The sequence below is a fragment of the Chiloscyllium plagiosum genome, chromosome 25 (genome assembly GCF_004010195.1).
Source record: "Chiloscyllium plagiosum isolate BGI_BamShark_2017 chromosome 25, ASM401019v2, whole genome shotgun sequence".
Classification (NCBI taxonomy): domain Eukaryota; kingdom Metazoa; phylum Chordata; class Chondrichthyes; order Orectolobiformes; family Hemiscylliidae; genus Chiloscyllium; species Chiloscyllium plagiosum.
In genome coordinates, this window is record NC_057734.1 from 38,788,271 (window position 1) to 38,808,362 (window position 20,092).

At 43.6% G+C, this 20,092-nt stretch overlaps 1 protein-coding gene across 5 annotated transcripts in view; it reads left to right on the forward strand.

The window, feature by feature from the left end:
• znrf3 (zinc and ring finger 3) overlaps positions 1–20,092 on the forward strand; it is a 238,809-nt gene that overhangs the window by 211,480 nt on the left and 7,237 nt on the right. For 2 of the 5 annotated variants that reach the window (XM_043715903.1, XM_043715906.1), the window contains exons 5-8: positions 4,752–4,862; positions 7,976–8,143; positions 9,724–9,826; positions 13,287–14,981. In XM_043715903.1, the coding sequence (XP_043571838.1) occupies positions 4,752–4,862; positions 7,976–8,143; positions 9,724–9,826; positions 13,287–14,981 (2,077 nt within the window). Of the gene's footprint in view, positions 1–4,495; positions 4,594–4,751; positions 4,863–7,975; positions 8,144–9,723; positions 9,827–13,286; positions 14,982–20,092 lie in introns of all 5 variants that reach the window. The other 3 variants (XM_043715907.1, XM_043715908.1, XM_043715904.1) reach the window with 3 other exon arrangements.

Consider the following 20,092-nt stretch of genomic DNA (forward strand, 5'->3'; position numbering starts at 1 on the left):
TTTAAGACGGGAGATGATTGGCCAAACTAACCCTTCAGACTTGACTTCTTAAAGGCTGGTGCCAAGCTGAGAGAATGATCTGACTGAATGATCAAGCAACAACTTGTGTCACAGAATCATTATCAGCTGATATCCCAGACTTCTATATCAGAGGGCAGGGCAGGATAGATGCAAGGGCACAGTGAATGAGACCATCTCTGGAAGTCTTTCAAGTTGACTCTGAGCCCCACGAATATTCAGTTAAAACAACATTGAGCAGGCTTCTTGCTAATTGCCATCTTGCCCACTGTTCCTTCATTCCTCACCCCAAAGTGATAAGCCAGTCTGCATATCGAGCACGGCAGCATGCAGAGGCCGTCAAAACTAAGCAAGCTGAGACCTGATCATTACAACTGCCAAACTGAGCCTGCATCAAGTGGTCAAGAAATCAAGGACTAAAATACATCACGTAACCTGTCAAACTACATCTATTGACAATAGCATTGTAGAAATAGACCATATAAAGACAAATTTGTGTCTTCACCAGCTGGATATTCTCCTTTAAATATGTAGTGCCACACTGTCACCCTATTAAGGAGGGCAGACTGAGGAGCAGCACAAGACTGTGTATCATTAACGGATTCTGGATCAGTGGTGCTGGAAGAGCACAGCAATTCAGGCAGCATCCGAGGACGCTGTGATACACTAGCAGCAGCTAAATTACATTCTGCCACATTTATCAATTCAAGGTTATGATAGAAAATGCGGTATTTGTTTGGATGGCTGTATCATACTGGTTTTCATGACACTCAGCATACACTGGGCATGCATTTCCACTGCTTCCATCACCAATTCAACAAAAAATTGCAGTAAGAAGTGCCTTTTACATTATAATGTGACTGGCTGCCCCACAACATGTCTTGATGGCCATGAGGCTGAACTACAGCTATGTAGTCTGAGTATTTGGACAGTCCCTCTCCGAGGATTTGTACCATGAAGAAAACCAAGAGCAGCAACGCTGTGTGAACTTTCCATCAAGGTCACACACCACCCTGCCTTGGAGATATACCATCATTACTTCATCAAGGCTGCGTCCATTCCTAATTGTACACTATTTTGGGAATGCTGTCCTGACAAGGATTGCAGTGGTTGAAGGAGATTGCTTATAAACGCTTCCACCAGAACACCCAGAGATGGAAAATAATTGCAGTTTTTCAGTGTTGTCCACATCCCAAGGATCCATAAGACATAGAAGTGGAAGTAAGGCCATTCAACCCATCGAGTGCACTCCGCCATTAAATCATGGCTGGTGGGAATTTCAACTCCACTTACCGGCACTCTTCCTTTAGCCCTTAGTTCCTTGCGAGATCAAGAATTTATCAGTCTCTGCCTTGAAGATGTTTAATATCCTGGCCTACACTGCAGTCCGTGGCAATGAATTCCACAGGCCCACCACTCTCAGGCTGAAGAAATGTCTCCTCATTTCCGTTTTAAATTGACCCCCTCTAATTCTAAGGCTGTGTCCATAGGTCCTAGTCTCCCGCCTAACAGAAACAACTTCCCAGCGTTCTTTCCAAGCCATGCATTATCTTGTAAGTTTCTTTTAGATCTCCCCTGAACCTTCTAAACTCTAATGAATACAATCCCAAGATCCTCAGCCGTTCATCGTATGTTAGGCCTACCATTCCAGAATCCACTCTGTGAATAGTTGGGAATGTCTGTTGCTCAATTGTAGGAATTTCTCCAGTTCTTCAAGTACCTTTCCTATGTATTCTTTGGTCATTCTCCTGCTCTGCTGGTCCTGCTGATTTCAGATGTGCTCTCATTATAGACTCTTTCATTTTAACACCAAAGCTGCCTTCCTGATAGGCCTCCTACCTCCACTGTGTCAGCAGAACTCCTGCATTATTGTTTTCCTTGGACAGTCAAGAGCATAAATAAGACCAGAATTGGTGCTGGTCACCTCAAAAGTTAAGGCAATTTTTATCAAAGGTAGCGGCTCCAGTATTTACTAGACAAAATGCACACAGCAGCTTATCATGTAGTCACAGTTGGCCCCCAGATGGAGTTGTCTTCTGCATTTCACTGAGTCAAGGTTTTGACTCATTTCAGTCCAGGTTTTGAAAGCACTGATTACTTGCCTTGTTCCCCCATCTCCCTATTCTAGCCTGTTGCCATAGCGCAAAATTAGTAAGCCCCAAATTGGATTGGTAGAAATTTTCTCGTTCCATCCCCATTGCCGTTAAGCTATGCAGAGTAAACTCCAGAAAAGCCAACTTTGCATCTATTATCATAAGCTCCCTTAAAAGATAGTTGGGTTAACAATAGGTACTGACAATTATCACAGTAAGTATCCTATACATAGACGATCAAATGTACTATTAATTGACACATGCAGCTCTCCATGGGAATGGTATCTGTGGAATGTGATTCATTATAGTTGTCATGTAAGTTGTGACTTTAGATTGATATCCTGGAGTTTAGAGGAATTAGTTTGAGGATTTGGGGAACAAAATACATTCCTTTTCCATGTAATTAAAGAAAAAAATCAATGAAAATGAATTGGCAATTATTTTCTCATTCATTTAAAATCATATCATAACATACAATGAGGGCCATGCCATACGCTGTAAACAAGCCATCCTCTGTCTCTTTATAAGAACAAGGAACACTTATTCCTGAAGGAAGTGCCTCTTTAATTAGACAACTCAATTGAGCAATTAGAGAAAATATATTTGCATATTCCATTATAAATAAGAATTGCCGTTAATTATAGTGATATCTGCCACCAAGCTAGTCTCGATAAAAGACACTGCTCTGTTGTAAGAGTTGACTGCTATGTTAGTATTGCTGAAGTATACAGTGCTTTTGACCTAATTTTCTGATCCTTTCATGAAAAGATTTTTAAAAAACCCCTCCTCAATGATTTCTCCAGTTCTGCAGGGGTAAAGAATGGCACAGAAGAGTAACTGAAACATTAATTTGACGCTCTGTCTGCCAAACCTTGCTGCGAAATTAAAATGCATGCGGGTTGTCATGAAAGATGTGTTCATGATAGGAGAATGCCTTTGAAATGTGTTTCTCAGACTGATGAATAACTCTGACTGAAGCTTTACTATACAGTTAGGCCTCCACCTGCTGGCCAATGTGTTTCAAAGCTGAGCTGTCTCTTCATTATTCACCAAACTGTTCCATTGCTATGCTGAATTAAACATAATACTTTAATGTGTGATTAATTTTACTCTTCAAATGTGCATTAATTAATATTCTTTTAGATTTGTAATTCAAGGCTGGAGTTTCTTTGTTTGTTTGAAGAGTTTGAAACCCAATTAATGAGCACTGCACAACTGATCCCTGCAATAGTACATTTTTAAGATGCAATGTTTGTTTCATTCAGTGGACCATCCTTGAAAAGATTGCTTTGTTGTATTACTCCCTGCTGAACAGCTGACTTGAACATTATCAGAGGATCATAATCTGAGAAATAGGTCTAATCGCATAATGAGTCTGTATAGTATGTTTCTGATCCAAATTCCCCTGCTCACCCCAACACCTTTAATTTTCCTCTTTTTTTTCAAAGATCTATCCAATTTCTTTTCAAAAGTTCGTAGATTCTGTGTCTATAGAAAATTGTTGTACAAAATTCTGCCTACTAACCTATAGGGGGTGATTAGAACTCTTGATTCCAGAGAATTAATATGGGGCACACACCCCTGCCTAAGGAAGGCTCAATGGACCTGAAGCATTTGATTTCTGTCCACAGATGCTGCCAGACCTGCTGAGCTTTTCCAGCAATTTCTGTGTTTGTTTCTGGTTTTCAGCATCTGCAATTCTTTTTTGGTTTTTAATTTAATACGGGGCCCCTGGATTATCTGTCCAGTAATGTCATTATGTTACCAGCTGCTTTAGTTTCCCTTGATACTGCTCTGGACTATGTTAACGGTGAAGATCAATGGTCAAAGTTGCAAACTTTCTTGTTTGTTAGTGCTCCGATCCGTGCTACATTATACACTCACTAACTGGGCATAAAGGCATCATTTTTGGGAGCCATTTACTGAAGATTCAGTACTGCCATGCCATTTTCCAAAACTATTCCTCCCCTCGTGCATTAAGGAGAACATGACTCAATCCAAGATCCTGATAAATCCATATGCAATTTGAACAATTTGGATAAAGAAGTGATCTGATGGGCCTGTTCCCTGAGAAGTGATAGGAACCCTTGAGATAATTTTTAACTTCTCTATAATCAGAGTCACTACTTTCCTCAGTGACTAAATCTAATTCTGTTTTCGATGTAGGAAATTAAGGATTGACAAAATATTTACCGTTCTTATGGGATTGCATTTCATAGTTGTCATCAATCTGAAATATTAACTGTTTCTCTTTCCATAGATGCTACCAGACCTGCTGAGTATTTCAGTATTTTCTGTTCTTATTTCAGATTTCCCAGCATCTGCAGTATTTTGCTTTGCATAGGGGAATTTGATATCTGTATTGTCTCTCTCTCAATGTGCAGTGATGGTTACTGAGCTGCCACTACTGATGGTAGAGGGAATTAGAAATATCCACAGAAAGTATATTAGCACAGCATTAAAGGCCGATGCGATAGCAAAGGTGAGTGCATCTTTAGGACAACGCTGCTATTGTTTTGTGTCATCGTTATTGCAATATTTGTGGCTGATGCTGATCGATGTTTACAATATTATAGTTCTGTTAACAATAATGTGATTAACAGCAGCTATTAACATATCACTTCCCTTCTATCTTATCAGCAGCCCACAGAATACTTTGACATGGGGATTTTCCTGGCTTTCTTTGTGGTGGTATCTCTGGTCTGTCTGGTTCTACTCATTAAAATCAAACTCAAGCAACGCAGGAGTCAGGTAAGAGTTCTACATCATTTAAGCTCTCAGCTGATTGTATCAGTATGAATTATTTAACAACTTTGGAAACTTCCAAACCTGAATGGCCTCAACCTCTACCAACTCAAATGAGTTTGAACTTAGAAGGTCAAAAATGATTGGGCAATTCAGATTGAGCTACCCTATAATGTCTGTAAATATACTCCGCGAGACAGCGGAATTAGGAACTATCAACAAGTTAGACATGAAGCTGGAAAAATACTTGGAGAAAAAGGATCGAATGAAGTATGTGTGAGAGGGATACATTGATTTCAGACATGAATGTCAAAACAGACAAAATCAGACTAGCCATCCATCCTGCACTTCTGATATTTGTTTCTACTGATTTCAACAGAACTGAAATGTAGAAGAGATGTGTAAATGGGAGATGAGTCCATGTTATCCAATTTATGCTATTGCTACTAATTATAAAACAAAACTTTTCTTTCTGAACTTTGGTACTAGCACCAATCTTTTGATGTTTTTTGAAAATAAGATCCAAGAGTAGGTTTGGGAGGCCTTAGAATAGCTAAAATATTGACGATCACCTGATGAAGGAGCAGCGCTCCAAAAGCTAGTGCTTCCAAATAAACCTGTTGGGCTATAACCTGGTGTTGTGTGATTTTTAACTTTGTCCACCCCAGTCCAACACCGGCACCTCCAAATCATAAAATAATCATGAGCTGCGACTGCAGCATAAGAAGGGAGTTTTAACCTTTTGAAGAAACCTGTGCAGTTTTAGGTGTTTCTCTTCAGCTTAGATATCTTCTTCCCTTCCTGCATAACCGCTTGCTTTGCATGCTACAAAAGTAGCTTTATTGGAGTAAATGCATTTGCCTGGAGTGAGATTGATGTAGAAGACCTGTCTCTCAAGGAATCTTGTGTCATGCTGACATATGTGAACAGAAGAACTTCAGCCTGACTGTTGTATGGTATCCCTACAAGTACCTTCACTGTTTGTATCTACTGTTTGCATTTCCAATATAGCCCCTATACATCTTAATAAACACAGCTGACTCTAGGACTACATGCTAGGGTCTTCTCATTTTCACATTAAGTATCCAGGAGTGTGATACCTGCTGAGGTGAGACAGCCCACTGCACCTTCTAGCAATCAGTCAGCTGATTGGCTACCACCTGGCTTACTGCCAGGGGGCGTTGCTCACTTGGAGCTGCCATTTTTGGATTATCCAGTGCTTGATAGCTGTGTGGTAAAGGCCATGGCTATTGCCAGGAGGAAACAGCTCGATTTGACAGCAAGAGGACTGCCCCTAGAGGGCACGTCTGGATTGCCACAGGGCATGACTGGACTTCTAGGAGGATGGATCACCATTGAAACGCCGAGTTTTTGAGAGTTTCTAGGGTTGGAATTTCAGGGTGTATCAAAAGAGAGGGTGATGCAAAATGCACTAAGAGAGAAAAGGCATACGATTCTGTTACGCATGGTAAACCTCAGAGACCTTGCCCTGCTGTGACAGTGGTTTTCTTTGGTTTGAATCCTGATCGTTGAGATTTTCTGCACAAAGTGAAGCATTTGTTGTGAGGATTGAAGCACACGCACCTACATGGGCTTTGACTGATGCACTGTGCAGTTTGAAATTCAAAAGACTCGGTTAACCTTGAAACACCGATCTGAACCTCGTTTTAAAATAAACATGGGTGGATAGAAGAAATGCCATTAATTCCACGCGGGTATAATCGGGACAGGGGACTGTGACAAAACCAAATCAGGAGTACTCTCAGATTGTTCAGGGGATGTCCCAGTGAGTCACTAAAACCAGGTATGGCTCAGATTTGCTTGTCCCTGTATACTCAGTTACAGAACTTTAACCAGGGCAATGAAGAATGCCTCAGTTAACCTCTACATCCCTTGGTGAAATAGCTACTAATTGACATTCAATGACTCCCTCTCTATTGCTGGAAGTGTAACTATGTGAACAGCCAGCAGTAAGACTTTGAATTGCAGTCTTGTGCCCCGTTGCTGAATAAGCGAATAATAATAACAAGGATAATAAACAACATTTATTGTTAAAGTTCATGTAGATTAATGGACACTTGGGGAAATTGACAGGGTTCCTATGGGACCATACACCAGCAAGACTGCAATTGGCAAACATCTGATGCACGAGAGGATAGTTATATCGAAGTTAAAAGCTGAGTTGTATACATGTGCTATAGTCAAGTAATCATGAGTATAAATATCTCATGAAGCCTAATAGAATATTGCCGGCATTGTTTAAATGGTAAGCTAGTTGAAACTAGCATAGGATAGCACCACAGCTGAGTGCAAGGACAAGGTGAAGTAGAGAGATTATGTAATGTTGACATTACTAGATTAAGAATCAAAGACCCACGTTTGTGCTCTCAGTCTCTCTACTTTATTAAAAATCACACAACACCAGGTTATAGTCCAACAGGTTTAATTGGGAGCACACTAGCTTTCAGAGCGACACTCCTTCATCAGGTGAATGTGGAGGGCTCGATCGTAACACAGAATATATAGCAAAAATTTGCAGTGTGATGTAACTGTGCTAAATATTCTGTGTTACGATCGAGCCCTCCACAATCACCTGATGAAGGAGCGTCGCTCCGAAAGCTAGTGTGCTTCCAATTAAACCTGGTGTTGTGTGATTTTTAACTTTGTACTCCCCAGTCCAACACCGGCATCTCCGAATCATCTCTACTTTATGTAATGGTGAGTGTAAGAGTATTATCGATTGATGCAAAAAAAAAACCTCATTTGGTTCAAGATGATCCTTTTCTGGTGTGGTCACCATCTGCCTCTTGATCCACAGTAATGCAGACTATATTCACTCTCATCTGAAATGACCTGGCAAGCCAGTTAGCTCAAGGGCAATGAGGGATGGGCATCAATTGCTCGCCTTGTTGATAATGCCACATTCCATCAAAGAACACTTTTAAAAAAATAACATTGAAGTGGTAATGGTTAGAGCTTGGTGTTTTAGAGTCTGTAGGAGCATTAGAAGATTAAGGCTTTGAGGAATTTTGTTATGTTTTCTGTTTCTCATAATAAAGATGTCTGTAACCAAAGTTTGGCTGGAGTGAGTTACTTAGGAGTTTTCTGTCCTGCTGCAGAGCTCAATGAATAGAATGGCAGTACAAGCCCTGGAGAAGATGGAGACAAGAAAATTCAAATCCAAGAGCAAAGCTCCGAGAGAAGGCAGCTGTGCTGCTTCAGACACACTCAGTAGCAGTTCCACATCAGACTGCGCTATCTGCTTGGAGAGATACGTCGATGGGGAGGTGGATAATGTTTCTTTTATTTGGAAGCTGGCTTCAGTTTGATTGACAGCGTTTACAAAACAATGTGATTATTTCGAATTTTTCAGAACCACAATCGACTCAGTTAGCATCAAAGTTTTACGGAAATAAAATTTTGTGCGGACTTTTCATTTTGATCAGAAATAGTAAATCCCCAATTTTCATTGATCTGCCAGAAAATTCTAGAACGTTAGAGAGCCTTAACTGTTCTCTTTAATAATAGAAAAGACTTAATTCATGTGAATCAGGCTTCACTTTCAATTGTGTTGGACTATGTCTACTGCCTAATTTGCCAGTGAGTGTCCCATGGAACAAAGGCAATATTGCATTATGGTTATGGATGGATTGTTAATGTCGTATTTGGGACTGTGTACCATGCTTTTTGCAAGCAATATAATTTGAGAATCAATATTCTCTCTACAATTACAACATTTGTGTACAAGTCAGTGCAGCCAGTGAGAGAAGTTTTCCATCTTGGATCAGAATGTCAGTGCTGGGATTAGCCAGTAGTGTCTGTGTGACAGGGCTGCAGGAGAAGAGGGAACACTGTGTAGGGGAGAACAGAGTAAGATGAATCATGTGCATTGTAGAAATGAAAAGCAAACCAGGTGAGGGCCTTCGGCCATTTTCTTCCTGAGATGTGAAGCAAAGGGAAATGCATTCACTTGAAGCCAGCAAAACAAAAATGAAGTTTGAAGCCTGTACACCAGATGGCAGTTTTGAGAGTTAAATAAAGAGGAAACAAAGTGAGATGGGAAGACATTGAGACGAGGTCAGTCAATATGGATGTGCAGCTATAAGAGTATTTGAATATAGAGTATGATCTGTGACCGAGAAAGTTGGCCATCCAAGAATCTTGTCAGTTATTGAACTCAGAGTGAAGTGGTGCCTTGGTATCTTCTCAGTGTGGGAAAGGGATGGTAAGGGCAAGGCACAAGTGTTTGTTACCTGCCTTTCTTTTGCCTGAGCAGGGGGACTGAAGTTAACCAGGATGTGATTCAAATGTACTCTTTTCTTGAAGAGGTACTCTGACCTATCGATTCCATTTCTTTCTCTTGAAATATAATTGGACTTCATCCTAGAGATTCCTTCCACAAGCAGCATTTAGTGCTGACCTTTTTTGTTCTCAGTTTGTAGAGAAGGCAAAAAGCTCTGTCCATTTGTACTTCAACGCAAGTACTTTGTAATGTCCTGTACAGGTGATTAGAAGTACTTTTTAATTTCCATTTATGTTGCTTAAATTCTGTGAACAGTTTTGTCAGTGAATGGGTAATAGCTCCCAACCCTGTTAGTCAAACATGGTTTTTCTTTCAATGAATGAATGGTGATTTGCTGTCTCTGGTATTTTACAGTGGATAATACAATATTAGTGAGTTTTGAGAAGATTTGAAAACAAACCTTCCAGCTCAATGAGCTAACTTAAATGCTTATAATACAGTAATATTCTTTATTTAACTCACTGCATTTTTGAATAGCTTTGCTACATTCTTTTAGCACATTCGGGATCTTCTGCTTGAAAATGTTGCAGCCCCTTTTCTAAGCGCTGACCCTCTTGTTGACAGGAGCTGCGAGTCATTCCATGCACACACCGTTTTCACAAGAAATGTGTGGACCCCTGGCTCCTCCAGCATCATACATGTCCGCACTGCAGGCACAACATCATCGGTAAGTCCACCCTCACCAAGCCCAGGAGAGCCTCCTAGCCTTTTTCCTGCTGGTCAGGCGATGGCACTCTTACCTATTTTAGCTGTTGAGTTTTGAATTTGAGAAAATAAAGAGGGCAAGGACCTGCCAGGTGGTGGGGGTTGGATAACAGTGGAGCAACGTGTCTAATAAGAATCTCTTGTGACATAGCTCCACATAGGCTGGTATCCATCACCAAGTTTCCCTATATTTACATGTGAACAGCCCTTGACATTAGATTAGATTCTCTCAGCGTGGAAACAGGCCCTTCGGTCCAACAAGTCCACACCGACCCTCCGAAGAGTAACCCACCCAGACCCATTTCCCTCTGATTCTGGGCAATTTAGAATGACCATTTCACCTGACCTGCACATCTTTGCACTGCCTCATTCAGAGTCAGATGCCAAAGTGTCAGTATCTCTGACATTCACCCTTTATATCAGTCAGCCAGGGCTCCCTGATTGGAGCAGATTGGCGCCGTTAATCCGGGAATTCATATTCTATGAGGTCCAGCGGAATGATCTCCTTACAATCACTACATCTTGCTCTGGTCCTGGAATCCATTTTGGGGTTGGATTAGTTCATGCTGGGTGGGGAACATCCACGGGTCTATGGAATCCATTTTGGGCTTGGTGATCTGACAGACATTTGAAATACTAAGGGTGCAGCCAGTGTAGAGGATGTGACTTTGAGAGGCAGATTTGGAATGGGGCTGGGGGTACTTGGAGCGTGCTTTGTGTCCCTGTCCAGTGCCCCACCTCTGGGGATGCAGAATTGAGCCAGAGGCCGTTTATAGACTGGTGCATCTGATCTGTTCAGGAAAACAGCTCCCAAGGATCTGGGTGGGGTTCTAATGGCTGAGTGCACTCCCAGGCTAGAAGAGACATGCATGACTTTGTTTGGGCTGGTTGGATGTTCCACTCCCTACGGGGTCATCAGGAACTCCCATTGAAGGCAGGGAACAGGCATATCACAGTCTGAGTGTAACTTGTGACCCTTAAGATAGAGTTAACGGAGCCGTGGTGTCTGAATGCTGGGATTGGAAATGCATCAGCCGCAGTCGTCTTTGCACACACTAAACAGGATCACCAGCAATTACATTGTTACGGTGCTATTGGCTCACCACAGTCACTTCAAAAATACTAATTCCTGATAAAAGACACCGTTTAAATAAATGTTATCTAATTTCGAGAGGGCATAAACTGACAAGGCAGCCTAATAACTTGATGATTCAGCAAGTATGGCATGTCTCTCTTTATTCAGCTGGACATATGAGGTTGAGATTAGTTCACACTGGGTGGGGAACATTCACGGGTCTGAACGGAATCCCTCATCCTTTACTGACACTGATTGCGAAGCTTTCCATTCTCCTACAATGCACTTGACACATAAGTAACCAAAATATTTAAGTTGGTTGGAATGAGAAAAGGGAAATTTGCACAGTCCTGAACTGGCCAGTTGATATCTCTCCAGGATTCCCACAAAAAAGGTTCAGTCAGCGACAAATGTCACCAATAAACATAAAATAACCCAGTCTTTGTTCCTCATCCATCTATATTCATGTATTTTATTCTGGAATTTTAGACCATTTTCCAGAGAAGGATTTTGGGAAAAGGGCACATTTGAAATGGAGAGCTTTTGGATTGAAGCCTATTGGCGTGGTTTTTTTATTCTTATGATGCTACTGGTCTGCTGCCCAAGAACCAATTCATTAGCTTCTCTCAGCAGTCATTTCATATCTCTGGCCTGTTGTGTAGGAAAGTTTCTGTTCATTACAGATCATTAACTGGAGATATATGAAAACACGAGACGTGGCCTGGCTGCCAAACTGGGACTCTGGCGGAGGTTGCGAGGGGCGGTTTCAGTGCAGAACATTACCCCGGCAAACTTTGGCTGGCTTCAGAAGGAGATTGGAGAGTAGAATAAAGTGGTTGAAAGTTACTTTGCTTTAGTTAGTTAAGGTGACTCACCCTCATGGGGGAAGCACAGTGTGCTGGCTATTTCTTATTGTCACTGGAGGACAAATTGAGGTGATTCAGATCCACTGAAGTTCATTATAACTGTGTAGTTTACTGTCAATGAAAGCAGCTCAACTGGTCTCCTCTCACCAAGTGTTTTATTAGCCCTGCTTTCGAAGAGATCAGAGCAGACATTTAGTGGAAGCCCAGAAGATAGAGTTCTGGTCACAGGATTAGTACAAATGAATGCTGGGCTACCCAAGCTTATAGTCAAGCACTGAGCATGCCACTAATCATAAGACACTCGAGTGCAATGTATTTTGGATAGTAGTGCACCCAGAGTGAATTAGCCCCTGGGTTTCCTCCTATCTGATTTTCTTGTCAGTATTGTAGCATTTTAAAATGATCAGGTCATACAAAGGTGCAACAGATTCAGTGAGGCAACCAACTTGTTCTAGTTAGTACTGGTTCAAGGGGAACTGTTGGCCAGGATATTTGATCTTTGTTTAATGTCTATGCTGAGAAACAATGGTGCAGCATTCCCTCAACATTGCACGCCAACCTGAATGAGTTCCAGGGGGTCGATCAGTGGCATTGTTGGGCTTGGAAATGGGCCAGCATGGAGTGGGGGTGGTCAGCATTCTAAATGTGCTGCCACTGACACATAGACAGAGAGGAGTGAAAGTGACCCCATCACTCTACAGTTTCGTGCTTCAAGACCAGCAGAAGTCTTGAGTCCAGAAACCACTTGTCCCTCACCACATCTCAAAATTAAGATTTTAAGATACTGAATTGTAACCGGGAAGAGATTGGTCAGCTCAGTTAGCTGGATGGCTGCCTTTCAGCACAGCGTGGGTTCAATTCCCACCTTCTCAAACCTGCCCCTCACCTGAGGAGGCTAATCCACTACCAATCACCTCTTTCAAATGAGAACGCAGCCCTGTAGTCCAGTAGGACTAGGACAGTTTTACGTACAATAGCAACATGCTATTGAGACCTAAGGGCAATATAAAGGAGGAGGTAATGATCTAGTGGTATTATCACTGGACTATTAATCCAGAAACTTAGGTAATGTTCTGGGAACCTGGGTTCAAATCCCAACAAGGCAGATTGTGGAATTTGAATTCAATTAAAAAACAGTCTGGAATTAAGAGACTAATGATGACCATGAATCCTTGTCAATTATCGGAAAACATATATCTGGTTCAGTAATGTCCTTTAGAGAGGCAAATTGCCATTCCTACCTGGTCTGGCCTATCTGTGACTCCAGACCAATGTGGTTGACTCTTAACTGCCCTCTGGCAATTAGAAATGGGCTAAATGATGCCCTTATCCTGTAAATCAATGAGAAAACAAAAAGAAAACCAGGATACAACTGATAAGAAGTAGCCATATGCTCAGTCAATGTTAACAGGATGCAGCTTTGACATTGAAATCTGTAACAGTATGAAACATTGCTTACCACTGCCACTTTCTCTCCACAGAGCGAAAGAAGGAAAGCAATGGCCCCATTTGCATGGAAGCTGAGAGCCAAGGCCGCAGCAGGCAGCGAGTGGTGCTTCCTGTCCACTACCCTGGGCGTGTTCACAGGACCAGCCAGCTGACCACGTACCCCACCAGGACCAGCATGGACCCACGTGGAAATCCTGTCACTGTGCTAACAGTGGACCAGCACAGTGACCAGGGCCTATACCCCGCAGCACAGTCAAGCTCCTATGTCAGGAGTTACCCGCCCGTCCACAGCCTGAGCACTCATCATTGTAACTTGGAACATCGGGCCTATCCTCAGGCCCACGGCCTCAGGAGGCCAAAATTTAGTGGGCGGAGCTACTCGAGGGCAGCTTGCTTTTCCCAATATGAAACCATGTATCAACATTACTACATTCAAGGACTCAGCTATCCCCAGACAGAATCTCAGGCAGGGATTGTTAATCACAAGGGGGCCTCCCGTGCATTTCAGTCCAGTGGGAGCATGCTGTATCCCACTGTGGTTCACATTCCACCATCCTCCCAGCTGGACGGAGGCAGCACCTCAAGCTTCAGCTGCTACCACGGTCACCGATCAGTCTGCAGCGGTTACCTGGCAGACTGCCCCGGCAGTGACAGCAGTAGCAGTAGTAGTAGTAGCTCGAGGCAGTGCCACTGTTCCTCCAGTGACTCCATGTTGGACTGCACCGAGGTCAGCAACCAGGGCGTCTACGGCAGCTGTTCAACCTTCCGCAGCTCCCTGAGCAGCGACTACGACCCCTATGTCTATCGTAGCCGCAGCCCCTGCCGGGCCCTGGACTCGGCTTCAGGCAGGGGAGGGCGCCCCTTGACCCCGGGCCCTCAGGAGGATGAGCTGCCGGCCTACAGCTGCCCGTCACCCGGTGGCGAAGGCAGGCTGCTCCAGGCCCCATCGCCGGGAGACCAGCTGTCAAACTGCAGCATGGACATGAACTACAGCAGCCATTCCTCACTGGAGTACAGGGATTCGAACGCTTCTACCTCAGAAGGTAGGCCCGACTGCTCCTCTGGGTCTACTGTGGACAGTACGCAGAGCTGGTGTGGGCCGGAGGTGGCTGGGGCAGCCGCCTCTCAGCAGGCCTGTGCTCGTTGTTTCGGCGAAACCAATCCTCTAGACTGCAAGGGGGCCGAGGACTGGCGAGGAGAGGGTCACTGCTTCTCACTGCTGAGCGGGCGGCGCTGTGACGAGTGTGGGACGAGCGCGGATTCTCGGGCTGCGTCACAGAGTTTGTACAGTGTTCCCCACACGGGCCCCTCATGCCGGACCGAGGCGGGCAATTACGAGGGCCTGCCCTGTTGTTTCTATGAGGAGAAACGGGCACGACGTGGCGGCCATTTTGCCGAGGACTATGCAGTCAGTGTGCAGTACACCCTGGCTGACGAGTCGCCGCACGACTACTACCCAGCCTCCTCCTCCATCTCCGCCAACCTCCCCGGCCTCTGCGAGCTGAGCCAGCGCATTCCCATAATCCCCGAGGACACAGACGGCGACACAGCCACGTCTCAGGATTGCGAGGCCACCAAGCTCTGCAGGCCGGGGGCTGCGCCCTTGGAGCCGGAGAGAACACGGAGAGCCAGCCTGCCCCCTCTCACAGGCCTGCCTGACCAAGAGGCCGCCTTTCAGAACATTTGCTCCGGGCTGCACGAGTCTACCATGAGAGGTCATTCAGCAGGTAAGCCTTGGAATCCAACAAACGCAAGGCTAAGGCACTCAGCCCTTTGAGCCTGCTCTCCCATTCAATAAGATCTTGGCTAATCCGATTTTTACTCCAACTCTGCATTCTTGTATATAGGGCAACCTCGTTTATCTAAATGACATGGACGGGGAGTGTTTTGTTCGGGTAAAAAATGTTCGGATAACACAGTTTACCCAAGCATCGGGACCTTGAGATCTTGTTTGGATAATCCAAAATTTGGATAATTGATGTTCAGATAACAGAGGTTGTACTCGACCTTCAATAATCCCCTTTGTAACCAAGAATCTAATTACCTCTGCCTTAAAAATATTTAAAGATTCTGAAACCAGTGCCTTTTGAGGAAGGGAATTCCAAAGAGAGTTTGGACTCCTGAGAGAAAAGAGAGTTTGCTCATCTCTGTTTTAAATGTGTGCTTGCTTCTTCATTTTAAACAATGCTTAAGCTGAGTATTTTGAAACAGTGATTAAACCGATGGGTGGCGATGCCCAGGGGCGTGGGGCTGAACCTCCACCGACTCAGGCTGACCCCAGAATCCTTTCAAAATGTCAGGATACCTGCATCTGGAAATCCAGCGTCCATTTTCCAGCAGACCATAGTGTTACCATTGGGGTATAAGACCATAAGATATAGGAGCAAAATTAGGCCGTCTGGTCTGCCATTCTCCTACCTCTCCCTGAAACCCTTGATCCCCTGACTAACCAAGAACTTCTCTATCTCTGTCTTAAATACACTGTCAATAAGGTGTGGGGCTGGAAAAAGCACAGCAGGTCAATCGGCATCAGAGGAGCTGGGGAGATGATATTTCAGGTCAGGACCCTCTGATCTGAAACATTGACTCTCCTGCTCCTCAGAAGCTGCCTGACTTCCACCTCCACACTTTATCGGCTCTGACTTTCCAGCAACAGCAGTCTGCACTATCTCCAAATGTCTTCAATACACTCAATGATTGGCCGCTGTGACAATGAGTTCCGCAGATTCACCTCCCTCTGGCTGGAGAAATTCCTCCTTGTCTAATGGGAGGTTGGAGGGTTGAATCACACTGACGAGAAACCTGAACTCAATGGGGCTATTTGAAATTCGCACTGAATTCAGGCATTTTTACTATTCCAAGGAGCTTAATCCGAGATGCAGGAATCAAATGTTTATGGAGCAAGTGTAAGTGCTCACCGGGGGAGCGCGGATAATTTATATTAACAGTTAAAACGTTGGAAGCAAGTCTGTGAGTGCAGGTTCACAGTTGATTTGAGACCACCACCACTCCTCCCCTCCCTCTCCACAACCTACCTATCAGAAAGGTTACAGATATGAGGCATGGGGGGTTATTCCTAGGGCTCATGAGTTTTGGAATGTTTCTTAAGGGTGCAGACTGGTTTGGATTACAGGCCTTCATCCTGTGTCCCAACCTGGCTCAGCTCCATGCTGGAATGGATAGAATCCAATCCCCTGCAGATGAGTCAGGCCATCTTTTGAAAGAGTCAAAGCTCACGGCACACCAGAACTGTCATCAGAACCTTAGTGTGGGTGAGGGAATCTTTTCAGATGTTTGTGTGCCCCCATTCTAAGTATCCCACTCCCACATCCCATAATGCGTTATTGTCAGAGAGCCAAGTGATTAGACTGCTTGAAACAGCTAAGCCCCAAGGAAAGCTCTGGCTCCATGATCCCTTTTGTCAATTTCACAATGTGCTCAACTGCTTGCAGTTTCTGTTGTTACTACTTTAAAGGGTCTGGATAATTAACAGTTTTATTTGCCTACCCGTAGCAATGGGATTTTGTTTTAAAGAAATGGAAAGTGATAGGTGAATAAATGACTCATAATTATTGTATTGCATCCTGTTGTCAGTATATGGAGCATTGGTTCTATCCAATGTATGGTGGCTGAATGGGCAAGGAAGTGACATAGCTTAGGGTATGGGGTGCCTGAAGTTCCCTGGGAGTTGTTTAGGGATAGAGCTAGATGTGGCAGACTATAAGAAGCCACGGAGAGTGGATAGAAGGGCACAAGATGGTATGGTGAGTCTGAAGTGTGAGGGGCTTAGCGGCCTTTTTTCATTATAACTGAGGTGCAATTCCAAAGCACCTTTGTGTGCCTTTTAAACGCCCTACCTGAGCACCCAACAGCATGGCTGCCCTGAAATGTACTCCAGGGTCGGCTGACCCAACCATGACCTGCATTTATTTGCCAACAACACCGTGTTACTCTCAACCACCCACAAAGAGAGCCCCATCTTTTCAGGCTTTGTTACGGGTCGGCAAAGCTGGGAATTTTCCCGACTCACACTCCCTGTTTCGAGGATGAAAATGCAGGTTGTCATTCCTGTCGGAAAATGATAAGAGACTGCAAGGGTTAGTTAGTAGAGGTTTCATAAAATCATGGAAGGTTTTAAATGGACTTGGTACGGAGGAAATGTTTCCGGTTGTAGGGAAGAGCAAAACAAGAGTTTATTGATGTACGGTAGTCACCAAGAATCTGTATAGGAAATTCAGAAGGAACACCTTTACCCAGATGATAATGAAACAGTGAACTCACTAACAAACTGGAAAGGCATTCAAGGGGGAGACCTATAAGCACAAGTGGGAGAAGGAATCAAGGGTTACATTGACAGAATATGATGAGGGAAAATGGGCAAAGGTTCAAGTTGAGCACTAACGCTGGAATATACCATGAGGGCTGAACAGCCTGTTTATATGCCATATATTCTTTGAAATATATGCATCTTCCTTCCCAAATCTCTGATGGTAATGATATCCGTGTTGACCACAAATTTTAACTTTCCCTTTTCTTCTTTTTGCCCAGTCGAGAGAATTGGGTTGCATGAGATGTGGTGGCGTCAAAATGAGGCAACCCTGTTCTGTTCCATTTTAATTATTTCAAACTTGGGGGGGCATGACGTTTCCAAGAGTAACATTTATCTACGTTGTCTAAACTCAAGTTGCAAAAAGCTACATGACTGCTCAATCTCTCACTATATTGGGTTAATATTCAGAGCTGATTTTGAGGTAATTGCAGCATTCAGGGGCCTATTTTAGCTTACCAATGCCATGAGACAACTTTGCTACTTTCCTAAATTGTTAAGCAGCCCAATTGTGACATTAAGTGGTTAAACAAGCTCTTTGGAGTCATGATACTTGGTAGCACTGTCCAGAACATCACAGGAAAACTGCAAGGTCACAATCAATCTTCAGCTTGCATCTGTGTGTTGTCCATCCACTTCAATCTTTGGGAAAAGGGGAAGCTTTGCATTAAATGTTCCATTTTCCTCTCACCTCTCCCCACCTGTGAGGGCTCTGATGTGTTTTCTTGATGGTAATAATAAACGGGAACTGTGTTGCTTTGCCTAAAGGATCATTCTTCAGGCCTCAGTTGTCAGGTTTGTCCACTGCCAAGAGCATTGGTGCTGAACTTAACCCTGCACTAGCCAAATTCTTGTAATTAATTTAATCAACCTGTTATGGCACACTTCCAAGGCAGGTAGGGCTAGAATCCAGAGGTAGATCCACTGTCCCACAAGATGCTCACCTAATCCATGTATCACATTTAGGATTTGGAATTGAAGATCACATTTCCATCTTAGATCTAGAGGTACAATTGATTGACTGAGATTCATTAACTGAGGATTGTCAGATTCTGTTACAATGCAATGAGCTTAGGAGCCACTGTCTACTTGGATCCTCGGAGATGGACAGGTGTGAGCTTGTAGTGTGCAATCATTTGACACTTGCCTCGAACTTGCAGACATCCTCGTTTCATGGCATTACATTTTCTTCTGCATTGCCAAACGGTGGGAAGTATTTATACTAGACTGAAGCTTTTAGAGCTCATCTTTTGAAATGTAATTCTGCAAATCTGGCCTTTTATGGCTTAACATTGGGAAATGGTGATGAAAGGTGGCTGGATTGTCATTGAAACTTACCTCATTCACTAAAGTCCTTGGGGAAGTGAAGTTGCTGCCCCTCCTTTCAGTTCAACCCTTCTGTGGTTGACTCTCAAGAGCCTCGTAGAGGGATGTGCAAAAAAAAAGCCCCTTTCCAGTGTCACCCATATAGCAACAACAAAGTATTGAAAGGTTGGTGTGATGTGGTAGGGTAGGATATTGTGACTACAGGGTATGGTGAAACGTTTGTCAAGAAGTCATTCTTTAAACAGTGATAAATGCACGAGTAGACTTTATGATGGACTAGAGGAGGCAAATGCTGTGGAATCATTGAGGAAGCAGTTGGTTGTTACAAGAATATGGGTAATAGAGGAGGAAAGTGGTGAATAGATCTGCAATTGTATTTCTGAACAAGGCGCTGGAATGGGTTGAGTGCTCTTTTAATCGAGATCACCATCCTTTCAGTGTTGCCACCTTGGTTTGAATCTGACCAATACAATTGAAAAAAAATTACTCACTTTGTCTGTCTTCTACACACAAAATAATCGGTGTTAACCTAATTTCCTTAGCATTCCATCTCTCGAAATTATCCAATAATTCAGAAGCTTAGTTCTTGCACATCAACTGGGCAAGAAATGGAGAATCAGCATAGCAATAGCGTGTGACTGGTGAAGATATATTGGCGTGTGGCTTGGAAAGATCCTGTATTGCCCCTTGCACACTGTGAACCTTATGCTCATTTCCATGTCAGTGACCTCCCTTATCCTGCCTACCAAGCTCAGTATTTTTAAAAATGAGAAATGGTGTTGTTATGACATTTTCCTGTAAAAAAAAGATAAAGCACTGTGAGGGAGGTGATATTCTTTATCAAAGACTGTACATCAATCATTCTCAGCCTGCTCTGCTTCAAGCTGAGAGTTAACATTTCTGAGTGCTTTTGCCTCTTAAACCTGAATGTTTCCAAAACAGGGAGTCCAGCCAGAACACCAGCCAAAAGTGTCATTGTGGTTCACTGGCCCTAGTTTTAAAAGGAGTGCAGGAGTCCGCACTGATCCTGAGGAGGGTCATGATCCTGGTGAACGTTGGAAGAATCAGGCCACGTAGAGCTGAGCCTAACGACTAGACCTCCTTTCCTTAAATTCAGTCCGACTCCCACTTGAACCAGATCAGATTCCCTAACAGGAAGATCAGGACACAGCAGAAGGCAGAGAT